At 39.3% G+C, this 13,782-nt stretch overlaps 2 protein-coding genes across 2 annotated transcripts in view; one reads left to right on the top strand and one right to left on the bottom strand.

The window, feature by feature from the left end:
* Positions 1 to 3,654: 3,654 nt before the first annotated feature.
* LOC122640513 (V-type proton ATPase subunit e1) lies at positions 3,655 to 7,378 on the top strand. The gene is made up of 4 exons (XM_043833725.1): positions 3,655 to 3,806; positions 3,952 to 4,169; positions 4,946 to 4,993; positions 7,011 to 7,378. Exons 2-4 carry the CDS (start codon positions 4,072 to 4,074, stop codon positions 7,075 to 7,077), a joined length of 213 nt encoding a protein of 70 aa, XP_043689660.1. The 5' UTR covers positions 3,655 to 3,806; positions 3,952 to 4,071; the 3' UTR covers positions 7,078 to 7,378.
* Positions 7,379 to 10,076: 2,698 nt separating this feature from the next.
* The window catches only part of LOC122640511 (E3 ubiquitin-protein ligase UPL5-like), a 33,268-nt gene continuing 29,562 nt past the window's right edge, over positions 10,077 to 13,782 (bottom strand). The window contains exon 3 of the mRNA XM_043833722.1: positions 10,077 to 10,568. Within this exon, the coding sequence (XP_043689657.1) occupies positions 10,305 to 10,568 (264 nt within the window). The 3' untranslated portion in view covers positions 10,077 to 10,304. The remainder of the gene's footprint in view (positions 10,569 to 13,782) is intronic.

The following is a 13,782-nucleotide window of genomic DNA, read 5'->3' as shown; positions in this document are numbered from 1 at the left end:
TTTTCCCTTTAACTGGGAGAAGATTGTATTTTTGTGAGTGATGTTTATACTGGCGGCAGTCCTTATTGGGCAATATTGTCCCTAGTGTGCCTACCAAGTTAACGTATGCAGAATTTGTGAAAAATGGCTTTTGAATCATTCAATTTGAACATGTGGAGGATAAGATATAGGCATCTGAAGGTTCCAAACCAAACCTAGATGGACCTGGTTCAGCTCAATTATACTTAGAACTAACCCGATTTAATAGAGGCAAAAAGATGTGACATTCAACACCTATGGGCATGTTGACGTTTAAAAGCCCAACTTGTCATCTGGATTATGTTGATTGACAGATTCTTGTGTCAATTGGTCTCTTAAATATGTCAAAGTGTCCATGAAATGTTGACCTTGTCAGGTCCATACATCGACAAACAAAAAGTTATGTTCGATAGGTTGTTTGCTTGACTCGATATCAATGCATGTTCATTTATATGGCTTCATCGTCAAGCCTAGAAGATCGATGTTGATTACTGAGGATTTCCCAGGATCGTGAACTCTCTTTTTTTCCCCCCAATTTTTGGTTGTTATTGCATGATAAGGTTCATCTTGGAGGTTCAAAACTTAATTCCTTGACCCCCGAGATGTCATTTGGACGTGATAAGCTTACTTGCTTGTCCAATTTGGATTGCCCAAGAGGTGTTGGCTCTCTTTTGCATTATGGTTGAAAAACTAATTTCACATATGTAAAAGTGGACAGTTTGGATGGGGTTGTGTGACCCTATAACATGCTAAGGGTTGTGTAGTCATTCCTAAATCTATACATACATGAGGGATTCTTTTGGCAAATCTTGGTTTATGAAGTCTCTCCTTGGCTAGAGCGAGCTGGAAAGAGAAATCTAAGGAACCCTATGTGTTTGGGTGAGTGGGGATCTGATATTGGATTTCTCTCCTAAGTCAAAAGCAGCCTCCAACATTCTTTTCTGCGTTGGTCTTCAATTAGGTAAGATTCTAAACTTAGTTTTGGGGTTTTACACTATATCCCTTCTTTATTCACTTGGTCTGCATATTCCAAAAGGGTGTGTGATCCTACATCTCTAGATAGTGGTCATACACCCATGTGTTTGTTTGCTTAGGATGTGTGATGTTTGATTGCACATTTTGCTGTGTTTACTCCTTTCTTTTTTTTGGGTAAACAACTATATTTACTTCAACTATACTAATTAGAATAGGAAGAAAACAAAATATAATTACAAATCTTAGCTAGAAGAAGTCCAATATGGTGTTTGTATTATAGGAGGAATGCAACCTAAATAAAGAGTGCTCACTAGATTTAAGGGCAGGAATGATCTGATGGTAATCGCTGACTTCACTGAACAACCTCACGGGCTCACGGCATTGCCCTTAAAGTCTTCACATTTAAGGTGACTACGCAATGAAACCACTAGTTGCGAGTAGGTATTTGATTTCACTAAAATCAAATTTTGGAGCTATAACCAGAACTACTGAATATAATATGGGAAAATTTTGTGTATGCCTTTAGGGTGCAAAGACCTATGTCTGTTTTCTCCCCCTATGTAAATGACCTTGCCACTGTGTGTCCTGCGCTCCCATTATGAGAGAGATTGCAACCAAAGTTTGGTCACACTTGTCGTTTAAAATGGTAGGAGTGGTTGAGAGATTAATAAATCTGTAATTATAGAGCTAGTTCTATCTAACAAAAAAGTATACCGAAAAAGATGGAGTACATACTTTTGTCACAAAATGTTCTTTGAGATGCTGGGTTAGGGTATACTAATACTTATGTGTCTATCTCTTTCTCTTCACATGCAATGACTTTGGTGATGATATATACAGATTATGACCTCCAATAGCATGAGGACGCGTGTTGCAGTGCCAAACCGGATAACGGTTCATGAAATAAGAACAAATAACCCGGTTGGACCCTCAGTTATTGTATCATGTTGGAATCATGCGTAAGGGGCTGTACACATGGCCTACAAAGAGCATAATCATCGACAACACCAGCTCAACCACTATCAAATTCGGTTAATGGTTCCCACTCGGATCTCCCACCTAACTTGAGGAGTACGCAACCCTAAGGACAAAGGGGACATTTCAGACAACGTCGTATAAATAAGAAACCATGCCCAAACAGGGCAAGGTGAAAGAACCCCAGAAGAACCCAAGGGGGGACAAAGCTTAAGACTCCTACAATTGTTCCATTGGCTTAAACCCTGAAGCTCTGGAACCAAGCTTTCCGTCTCCGGCCCTGTTAACTGATGTTTTGCTTTGAGATCTAACTTAGGTATCGGGATACCACTCTGTCTTCTAGTTCTAGTGTATGCAAGACGAAATCGAACCGCGAGAGGAAGATCTCAATAGCAATACTTGGTGCCCCTCCTATGTACGATAGCCTTTTTTTGCACCTTATTGGTGCATTCTTTTACTCTGTTTGCTCAGAGAAACCTCCCCCTACTTCTATATAATTGTAGCATGGTATATAGTAAGGGTGTCAATTGGGACGGTTCCCGGTATTTGGGACGAGACGGTATCGGTACTGGTACCAAAAGTGCCAATCCCAGTACCGTCCCATTTAGTTAACGGGACCAAACCTAGATCCTAGTCTCAATTACTAGCGGGACGGGACGGTACCGGTTCTTAAACGGTTCTAGGCATTGTAGAAAAAAGGAGAAGAAGTTTAATTGTTTCTAACAAGGCAGGTTTATTAATATCGTGGAATTTTTTCACTATCATGAAATCTAAGTTGTCTACTGCTTTTTATAAAGCAACTTAAATTATGAATCATAGTTTTACTTCTTCAAACTCCCTAAGATCACATGTAATAAACTTCTCATGTTTTTAAATCTAGAGAAATCCTACACAATGGAAGAATCCCGTCGTGTTTTTCCTCTTTGACTTTCCCAGACAAAACTCTATTTATCACACGTCACATGGTAGTATGGTACGAAGTACGAAGTGCAAAAAGGAAGAACCTGGTAGATGTAGTTGGTCGAGGGAGGAGGGAGGAGGGAGTAGCACTGTAACATGTTCTGTGAGGAGAGACTTCAAGCTATGGCTGTTGACATATTGTTCCTCTTTATATTCAAAAGGCAATTAGTGAAACCCTAATGAATCGTAATTCTAATACCCTTTCTTTCTTTATATTTTTTTTTAAAAAGATCTTATATACTCTTTCTTTTTAAGTGGTACTAATAGTTTCGGTACCATTCAGTACCTAAATGGTATTTCGATATTGGTACCGTTGGGAGTCTCGTCCCAGAATCGTCCCGTCCCATTTATCATTCGGTACCAAAATCAGACACCAGTACCGTCCCATTTACTAATGGGATGGTCCGGTACCAGGTTTTAGCGAGACGATATTGGGACGGTTCCCAATTCCGATCCCAAATTGACACCCTTTGTATATAGTACTATAGTATATGTTTGCATGACTATTATCACACACACTGACACACACTCACACAAAAAGGTCACACTGCATTTGGACTAAAAAGTTTGCTAATGCACTAGAAAAGTTTTAGACTCATGATTTGTTTAAAATAGTAAGCCGCAACTATCTGTCACGACTTATATGCCGTTCCTTCAGTTCGTCGACACTCAACAGCGTGGTCGTGAGTCGTGACTCCTGAGCCGTTAGTCTCGTGACACGCCTGAAGACGTCACGACCTTTCTCTTATAGATCAAAACATTAGGTCTATGAGACTTATAAGGCGGGGAATTATTATAGACAATTACAGCACAGGCACCCAATTTCGTCGTCTTCGACTAATCTTCGATCCCGGAGAAGCAAAGCTGATCGCCTCGAGGTTAGGGTTATTTTTTTGGTTTGTTTTCGTTCTCCCTCTTTGGTTTCTCCATTCGTTGGTTGATTGTTGAATTTGGATTTCTTGCTCCCGCAAATTATTCATGTAATAGCTGAAGGATTCAGAAACGGAAATTTTGCATTTGCAGATCCGGGAACACGCTCTCTTTTTTTTTGTCTCCGTTCCGCATTTGTTCTTTTATCGGCTTAAGAATTCATATTTTCATCGTCGGAATTCTCTGCTCAACTACGTACGAGATTCAATCGCAATGGGCTTCTTGATAACGACCCTGATTTTCATCGTGACTGGCGTCATTGCGTCCCTCTTGGTCAGAATCTGCTGCAATAGAGGACCTTCTGGAAACCTGTATGTTCTTCCGTTATTTCACACCCTCCCGCGGAACTTCTAAATCTATCGAATTAATCACAGAATACGTAATAAGATGTGTAATATGCTAATATTTGTTGAATTCAAGGACCCCTCCCCCCAAAGTAGCTTTCAGTTTCTGTCTTGAAGCCATTTTAATCTTCTAAATTTTTGACTGATGTTATGCCTGATTGAAGACTTTGTAGAACTTGATTGGTTATATATCCATCAACTTCTCTACACATTTTCTCGTTTTCATTTTTCATTTTTTTTTCCCTTCGCCTTTATCGCTCAATAGTTTCGATGGAATTTTGGTAAATGGAAATCCAAAAATGAGTATTGCCATCTTCTTCTCTTGTTTCTGATTGTCGGTTTGCTGTGCTGGGATTCTACTTCGAAACCATAAAGTTGTGACACGATGCAACGAATTGACCCACGGCTTGAAATGCAATCCCTTTAATTTTGTTTTGGACAACTCTTCCCTTGTTGCGTCAATGTGTTATGTATTTCTGGTGTTTCTTTCTGTGTTGTTTCAGTTCGTAATCCTTGTGTTGGAGAACCTTACTTCCATTTCTGTTTGTATACCACCCTGTAATTTCCTATGGTTTAGTTTTTCACGGTGATTTGGGAACTTTAATAAGATATGAGATCTGTGTAATCTGCTGCTGAGGAAGATCTCTTTTGTGCAGTCGTTCAATTTAGATGCGATATGCATCTTGAGTTTGTTTATTCTTATCTTAAATCATTTTTCAGCTAATCAGTTTTTGCTGATGCAGGTTTCACTTAACACTGGTCATTACGGCGACAGTGTGTTGTTGGATGATGTAAGTTTCCTTTGTTTAGTTACTTTATTAATGACTAGCTTTAGAACATCTCAATTCTTTCAAAAACCATTCTTTATTCAGATGAGCAAAATTCTATAGCAATTCTACTGTGTTACTTGTGTCCATGTTCAGAAAATTTTGAAATGCAATCAGGAGTGATTGGATTTAGAGTCCATATAATTTGACTACTTCTGTACCCATGATTCTATAGCTTTGTTTCTACAATTCCAAAATATTTGGATTTGCCATCAAACCTAGGATATAAATTTTAGGCTTTGGCTGAGGGCATGTAATGAAGTACCTTGCAAAACTGTTATGATTATTTTGGTTTCATATCCATGCCAACTTTTGCACTCGCACTATTAATTCTGTCAGATGCCTTACACTAGTATATTGAATAGCTCAGAACCAGTCCCATCCTCAGTAGCTGATTGGTCCAGCTTGGTACACCTTTTAAGTTTACCTCTTAGTTCTAATTAGCTTGCTCCTTTGTTATGTCCATCCCAATTAAACTATGAAATCAAGGGAGGAAGAACTGTGTGCTTCTGTCTTTATCTGGCGTACTGATTGAACAATCTCATTTACATTACAGATATATCAAGTAGGCGACCTTGTTGAAGACTTGAGTCTATTGAAGCTAAATAATTACTTAGAAAAGAATATCTAAAATGTATTGTGTTTTTAAATTTTGGAATCATAATTGGCTTGTAAACTTATGTGGAAGTAATATATTACGTACATAGATATCCTGAAAAGAAAATAAGAAGAAAGAGAGAAAATAGGGGTAGAGATAAAGAGATAACATAGGAAATGATAGGGTTGGCTTTACGGACTAAGCCTGATGTCTCGGCGTAATTTGGAGGTCGCCAAATCCTCTTCTCAAGATACACTCAAGAAATAATTTAGTATTTTCATTCTTCCGACTCCATTACATATAATGTTATTTAAAAGGAGTATTACAGTTAGATAACTACTACACAACATCCACCATTGCCACGTACTATAACTATTCCCACTACTAATTAACTACTACAGACACGTAGACTCGTAACTTCACATAACTATTTAGACCCCTAATTACTTGCACTACACATGAACATCCACACGTTCCCAGAGCACACGTAACATAATAAGTAATTAAAGTGGTTGAATCATTCGGCTCTGCAGCTAACAAACTGGAATGTATAATCTCTCTTTGAAAATGTTTTACAAATAGAAAAATACATTTCATCTGGTAGAAATTAGTGATATTTGGGTATCTGAAACTGGGTCTCCAGGGAGATGCACTATTATGTTTATAGTTTATTTTCTTCCTTGTTTGTGCATCTCCGTCTTAACGATCGGTTCTTGGAATTTTAAATATGATCTATCCAGTTGACTATGACGGGAAACAGCCTCTTCGCGTACGGGGTAGCGAGGGTAAGACTGTGTACATTATGACCCTCCCTAGACCCCGCAGTGGCGGGAGCCTCGTGCTCTGGGTACGCTCTATCCAGTTGACCATGAAGGTAAGAAAAATGGGGAGAATTGCCAATAAGGAGTTCTTCTGAGAACTGGAGCTATAGGTTTTATCTAGTCTCATGGGATCTAGTACTTCTATTAGGGATCACTCTTGGAATTCAGGAATTGTAAGTACACTTTGGGTTCATGCTCTTGGGATTGCTGTTTATTTATTTTCCTTGCTAAACTCCTGGACTCTTCTCCCATTTGGTTTCAGTTGTTCAAGAAACAATCTATATAAATGTTTCAAAGAATTTTTTTTGCACATGGTGTACTGTTTACCTGAATGTAATTACTGTTTAGAACTTTCATGAAACTTTAATTATCAGAAGTTTGCTAGGTGATTTAAGGAACAGACATATGGTTTACTGGAAATATCCTAATTTATGTGATATATTATGTGCAAGGAAAAAGATATATATAAAAAAAGGTACTAGTAAAATAACATTGCAGAACCTTCCTGCTTTTGTCTTCTGGACCGAAAACAATTGAATGCAATTTGTTTTTACTTTGTTAGGTGGGCAATTGTATATCTTGCGCAGATGAAGCCACTAATTGTTCCAATCCTTAGTGAAGGGGAGTGAGGTGGTCTGCTGAAGAGCTACACACAGTGCTTCTCTTGAATTAGCATTTTGTATAATGGCTGGCTAGTGGTGATTGTTACTGCAAACCTTTCCCCTCTAGGATTCAGATGTTATTGTTGGGAACTAACATCAGGTGGTTCATTTCCTAAAAGATCTTACAATTGGTCTGAGCTACGTTGTATTTTGATCCATGTGTGTTCCTTTTCTCATCTATCATTTGGATACACTGGGATTGTTTTTATCAGAGATTGTGAAATTACTGCCATGAAATAAATGATGGAATATAGAATATGAGTTTCAACTGGATTTGATTTATTCCCTAGCTTTTTCGCTTTTCACCCCTGGTTAGTCACACCCCTCCCCCCAAAATAACCTGCAGAAGAAGAATAAACAATCTTGCTATTCTTTGGTTTTTTTTTTTTTTGGGGGGGGGGGTATGGGTGGGGAAGAAACTTTATTTCAAGATAATTTGGTGGGTTCATGTTATAGGGAAACCCCCTCTCCCTATTGTATCATTGTCAGTTTTCAACTGTAAATGGGTATGATAAATGGATTAAAAGTATATCCAGATAAGCATGTCATTAATGTCTATTAAATACTGGTTTTGTGTTGAGACCGGTGAAATGGATGCTAAAACCTGACCAAGTAGATGGATGAGATGTTTTGTTGTAAACTTCCTTTTATTTCAGCCAAAAAAATCTAACACACTTCATTCCAATAACCAATTGGAACATTTGTTTCACTGAAATTCTCCATTTTTTGTATTTTGGAGGTTTTGGCTATTTTGGTCATTTGGTGTGTATAATTGTCATTTGAGAGCAGGCCTTGGTGCAATGGTAAGGTTGCTCCATTGTGTCCAAGCGGTCATAGGTCAAGTCTGGAAACAACCTCTTTGTGAATGTAAGGGTAAGGCTGCATATATTATGACCCTGTAGAGAGAAACTATAATAGGTAATTTCACACAATTTAACAAGGACAAATGATTATAGGATTTAGTATAATTTGGTTTTAATATGGGTTTGGTTTATGAGATAAATTTTTATTTTTTTTTGGTGGAAAAGAAAGACTTAATTAAACATAATATTTACAGTCTTGTGCATCTCCTCCGAAGAGCACCTGTTTAGTCTAGCAAATTTAGCAAGTTTATCTACTGGAGTTATTAAAGTCCTATGTTGTTTTATAAATCTTACAGACCTGAGGGATGAAATAAGGTGGGAAATGTCAAACAAAACAGTAAAAAGATCATATGGCCATTCAGCTTAACGTGGCTTCCCCCACCAATCGACCATCTCCTGGGAATCTGTCCAGATCACTACTTCCTTGCAGTCCAATGGAAATGACTTTGTTTCAGTTCGATTTCAATCGATAATTTTTAGTATTACTCAAAATAGAATCGAAGTGAATAATTTTTATTTTTTTTGGGATTTATATTTTCAAAATCAAAATCAAATAGAATTTTTTCAGTTGAATTTAATTTGATTTTTAAATGATTTTTTCATTTTGATTCTGAGATAGGATACTAAGCTAGAACTGTGCTTGCTATACTACAAGTGTTCAGACTGGGAAGAAAACCATAAAGATAAAAGCAGAGAATTTCGCATTCCTAGACAGAGCGAACTACAAAGACTCTAGCGGAATCAATTGGAAGTAATTGTCATCATTTATTAACTACCCACTACCAAGAAGTTAAAGATGAGAACTTGCACCTGGGCTCTTGGGAGAAACCCAGATGGCCTTTCCACCTACTCATTAAATGAATAGAGTTACTATAAGAAGACTTGGCTAGCTCACAGATTCTTTAAGGTTTTAGTTTCTCTCTCTCTTTCTCTGTATCACTCAACTCAGAAAGAGTACTTGGTAGGAAAGAAGATGGAGGAAAGGAAGGGACTAGGATCAGTGAGAGTAGCAAAGACGATGATGATGGTGGTGGTTATGGTGTTGGTGTGGGAACTAATGATCTCACAATCTGTTGTGGCAACATGCCCTTCTTGGGAGGGAGGAGGAGGAGATGGTGATGATTGTACAAACTGCATACTTGATCTGATGAACAATGGTTGCCCAACATGTCGACCCATTCTCCGTTGCATGGCTAGATGCCTGTGGAGTGGAAATTCTCAATCCCAGTGTGTCCAGAAATGCGATTGCAACACCGATTATCCTCGCCTCTCCGACTGCAAGGACTGCATGTCCCAGTGCAAATGCAACTGCGCTACTACATAGCCGCAATCTCCAATCTCCAATATTACAGCATTATATTACTAGATAAGACTTATGTTTACTTATGTAATGTCCCAGTGCAAGTGCAAGTGCACCTCTATTATATTGTTAGCCTGTGTGTAATTTCCATCATCTCTTAGTGACAATTTAGTCTATATTTTCAGAATCTGTGGGACTTGTCTTGGGAACATGTACAGTTGAAGTTTCTTGGCAAACTGAATACTTCCATATAGAGGTTATGTTAGCAAAGGCAACAATCATTGATTGATGTCCTCTTAATAAAATTATGGGGATCACTGGAAGAATATCTGAGGAAAGCTATAGATTTCTTGACAATCCACAGGTTGATCTGTGACAGAATCAAAAGGGCAAATAATTGCTGATGTTATATCCTCTTTCATTGAGAATGAAGCAACGATGTAGTCAGTCTCTCAAGAAACAGTTTCCACAAGACTAGCCACACTTTCAGTGTTCTGTTAACGAGCCAAAGAATTTCTCACAAAGAAATGAGAATCTGATCTTTCTCATAGACTCATTCAACCTTGTCTCAGATTCTTACATTTCTTATAATTTGTCAACCAAGAGGGAAAATCCAAATTCAGAAAATCATCAGGTTACCGAGAGCAATACTTACTTTCTAAAGAGTACGAAATTGCCACCTACAAAACAAGTTAAAAGAAAATACAAATTGTTGTTCTGCTCTTGCATTTAAGAGAAGAAAACATTTTTACTCTGGAAAGAATTTTTCTTCCATCCACCCTGCACTCCCACCCCACATCTTTCCTTATCTTTCTAGGTATCTTCACCTAAATCAACTATTGACAAAAGAGCAAAAAGACAAGTCACCAAAAAAAAAAAAAAAAAAAAAAAAGAGAAGACGAAGGAACTTCTTACATACTCTGAGAACAGAGATAATTATGATCCTAAGAACTGTACAGGTTTAGCCAATCAATATATGCAGCCAAATCCATCATTTCAAACATATCTCGCAGATACCGTATATCTTCCATTCACCACATACCAAAGCTACAGCTCACATGTTCTTGGGTAATGATATTTAGACGTTCCCGCATGATGGTGAGCGATGGGTACGGTGGAAGACACAACCGGTAGAAGCATGTGTGAGATGACGGCAGGCGATCAGGGGAATCCGATGTCTTGTATATGTACAACCGAGAAGCCAAGCCACCAAAGCCCTCTACAGGTAGGTACTTCAATGATGTCCAAAAGAAAAGAAGTACCCTCAGTCGCTCTGCGGACATTCCTTCAAGAATCTGCACAACAACAACATAGCCTTCAACAATCTGCACATGCTAAGAAAATAAAGAAAAAATGGCCGTAACACCCAAATGAAACTTTATTTTAACAATCAGATCATCCATGCATATTTTTGTAGTAATACACCCTAAAAAAAAGAGCGTCCCAGTGCATGAGGCCCCTGTTAATGCAGGGCTTGGAGAGGCAAATGTACGCAGCCTTAACCCCCGTTAAAAAAAAAGAAAAAATGGCTGTAACACCCAAATGAAACTTCATTTTAACAATCAGATCATCCACGCATATTTTAGTAGTAATACACCCTAAAAAAAAGAGCGTCCCAGTGCACGAGGCCCCTGTTAATGCAGGGTTTGGAGAGGCAAATGTACGCAGCCTTACCCACCTCCACCCCCCCTTCTGTCCCTTTTGGAATGTTGGAAGTCATGGGGATTTCTCTCAGCAGGATAAGACAAGATGGTGGACTAATCATATATGGCGTCAATGTTGCGCGGTCTGCAGTGGGATCTCTTCTTAGTTGGCTTGTGGAGACCTCGACGATGTGCACGAGAAAAAGGTGTTTAAGGCTAATCCTCTCCTCTTCTCATCAATTTTGAAGTTTCTCAGTAATGTAGAAGGGGTTCAACTAAGAACCACTCTACAGTAGGATCAATGACAGGTTGCAGCAGAGCATCAACATAGCAATAAAACCAGAATTAGTAACTTATGAGGTAGAGATCAAACCAGCCTGTAGAACAGTGTCAAACTTAGGTCGAGTGAAGATGGAGGTGAAGGGATGCTACACTCCAAATTTTAGCCAATTCTGATGGCTAAAAACTGAGATACGAAGATAACGCAAAAGTAGAAAGTTATGGAATATCGTGCAAACCAGCACTGCGATTGGGCTGCAAATTGGATCGAGTATCAGCCTTGATGAGATGAAACTTTGCTGCAAGTTTGGTTCAGTTCTGATGGTCTGAAGTGGAGATCTGAGTTGGTCTTGAAAATAGAAGGTAGGACTCAGAATTAGAAGGCGCCTGCAGAGCAATCCAGCCAACAGCAGGGTCTGGAATTGGGATCGAGTGGAGCCCCAACAGCAGTGAAGAACTACTACAATTCTTAGCCTGTTCTGATCACTGGATGTGGAGATATGAGATGAGGAAGCTGCAGCACTAAATCAGATTGCAGGGAGTGGCAGCAGTCTTCAATGGATGTGTAACAGCAACAGCAGTCCTTGGAATTGATTGGAGATGATTGCAGCCTTCGATTGACCTTCACAGCAATGGTATTGATCAACAGAGAACAGCAGCAGCACAAAGATTGATTGCAAGGGTAGAGAATATAGGGAAGATAAAAAAAGGGATCAGGAGATTCGGCTCTCTCAGCCCTAGGGGTTTTGGCTCTCACCAGCTAGGCCTCTCACCCCTTCCATCCTCACAGTTGGGACAATAAAACTTGCATAAGCAATCTCAAATCAATTTCATTAATCCTGGGGGGCCTCTAAGGGCATTACATATTTATGAGCAGCTATGCTTGCCTTACAAGTAAGAGAAATTAGAACATGAAGGCAAAATAAGGGGTTGTGATACTGTTCACGTGAACAATAACTTGAACAGTGTTTTGACCTCTTCATGTTTTGATCTACATCACTCAGTTTAGGGTAGTTTTAAAATTCAGAAAATGTGGCTGTCTCAGGATCCCTTTTTATATATGGTTAAACAATCCTGGGATGGTCCAGCTTATGGGAGTGAACTAAGAAAATTCGCCTTCAAGTTAAGGAGACTTGAAGAAGACTCAAAAGTATGGAATCGTAATGTATTTGGTAATGTCTTCTGTCTTCTCCCTAACCCTAATAGGGTCTCTCTCTCTCTCTCTTTCGCGTGCAGCCCATTGTCAGTCCGTATCTCACTCTTGCGCGCTAGGCAGTTCGATGGGAGCCCATCAGCATTCCCCGCATTTGTCTAATGTTGAGTAGGAACCAGGGTGCTTCAACCAGGTCCCGATCTTGATCTACTGCGCCTGGACTGGATCAAAGGCTTGAACTACTGGATCAGTTCAATCGAATCAACTGAATCCATGGGGGCAAACACTGCTAGCAGCTTTTGACCCAGCAAGAAAAGGCCTACCGCTAGATAGATAGTGCAAGCTTTGTTATGCCAAACCCTAAATGTTCAGTCAGCAACACTTCCAAATGCCACTTCTTCCCGTCACATCCGTCTTCAGGACAATATAGTCACAGGTTTTCACTTCTTAGTGAGTGAAAGATTTGTCCCCGGATGTACGTTGAAAGCTTCTATCATAGAACTAATATATTTCAATTTAGAGAACATTAACACCACTCATGTACGCGTCCAAAAAACAGCTAAAGCTGACATGCACGGATTCAGACCTATACAAAGCACCCAAAACAACTGAACTACTCTGTATTCGAATTATTGTTGTCTTGGCGCCCGCAACCTGATGGTTGCAGCTAAAACATAGCTGAAGTACCATAAATTGTAGCCAGGTGTAATTCCAGCTAAAACATAGCAGAATCAGCAGCACTCCCATCATCAAATATGTGGAGAGAGATAGATGTGTGGCTAAGGTGTATTTCTTAATAATGCTGATGATGCTGCCTTGGATGAGACACTACTGAGATTTTTTCCCCTTGGAGAAACACTAGAACAGGTAAATTCCACAAAAAATGCTCCTAGATTTCCACAGAATGCGCAATGTGAAGTTTAGAAAGTAATTAGTTAGGGAACACGTGGATTGCACGTGTAGCAGTATTGTATATAAAATTCTTTATTAAATGAATGAAAAGAAATATTGATATATAGAACATGGGAGAGGGATAGGCATGCCGCCCATGTGTGGTCAACTAGCAGGCGGCACCAATGGAGGAGCGGGATGGGGTATCATAGAGGAGGGGCAGGGGGTCATTCCAAAGGGGGGAAGAGAGGATAGACAGTGGGCGCTAGCTTACGGTACAAGGGATCCGTTAGCGAATGCTTCATTTTTGCAACGTGGAGGAGTTATATAGCAATTCTGATAATTGATTATATATAGAATGCCGTAGATTGGCCATGCATTAAATTTCAGAACCTAATACAGTCAAACAACAGAATAACCTCCCATGTATAGCCATGCATCCCCGTTTATGTCCATGCACGCTTGCCATCACACCAGCCACTACGGTGCACTCTCCTGTCTTGAACTTTCAAAAGCTAAAATTTTCCATTTGGAAAATTCCAA

This window comes from Telopea speciosissima, chromosome 9 (genome assembly GCF_018873765.1).
Source record: "Telopea speciosissima isolate NSW1024214 ecotype Mountain lineage chromosome 9, Tspe_v1, whole genome shotgun sequence".
NCBI classification, from domain to species: domain Eukaryota; kingdom Viridiplantae; phylum Streptophyta; class Magnoliopsida; order Proteales; family Proteaceae; genus Telopea; species Telopea speciosissima.
The sequence above is the reverse complement of the archived record's forward strand: the minus strand, read 5'-3'. Positions and strand labels throughout refer to the sequence as shown.

Coding starts and splice junctions, on each gene's coding strand:
- LOC122640513 (XM_043833725.1), top strand. CDS start 4,072: ATGGGCTTCTTGATAACGACCCTGATTTTCATCGTGACTGGCGTCATT. Junction 4,170..4,945: donor AGAGGACCTTCTGGAAACCT/GTATGTTCTTCC, acceptor TTGCTGATGCAG/GTTTCACTTAACACTGGTCA. Junction 4,994..7,010: donor ACAGTGTGTTGTTGGATGAT/GTAAGTTTCCTT, acceptor TTACTTTGTTAG/GTGGGCAATTGTATATCTTG.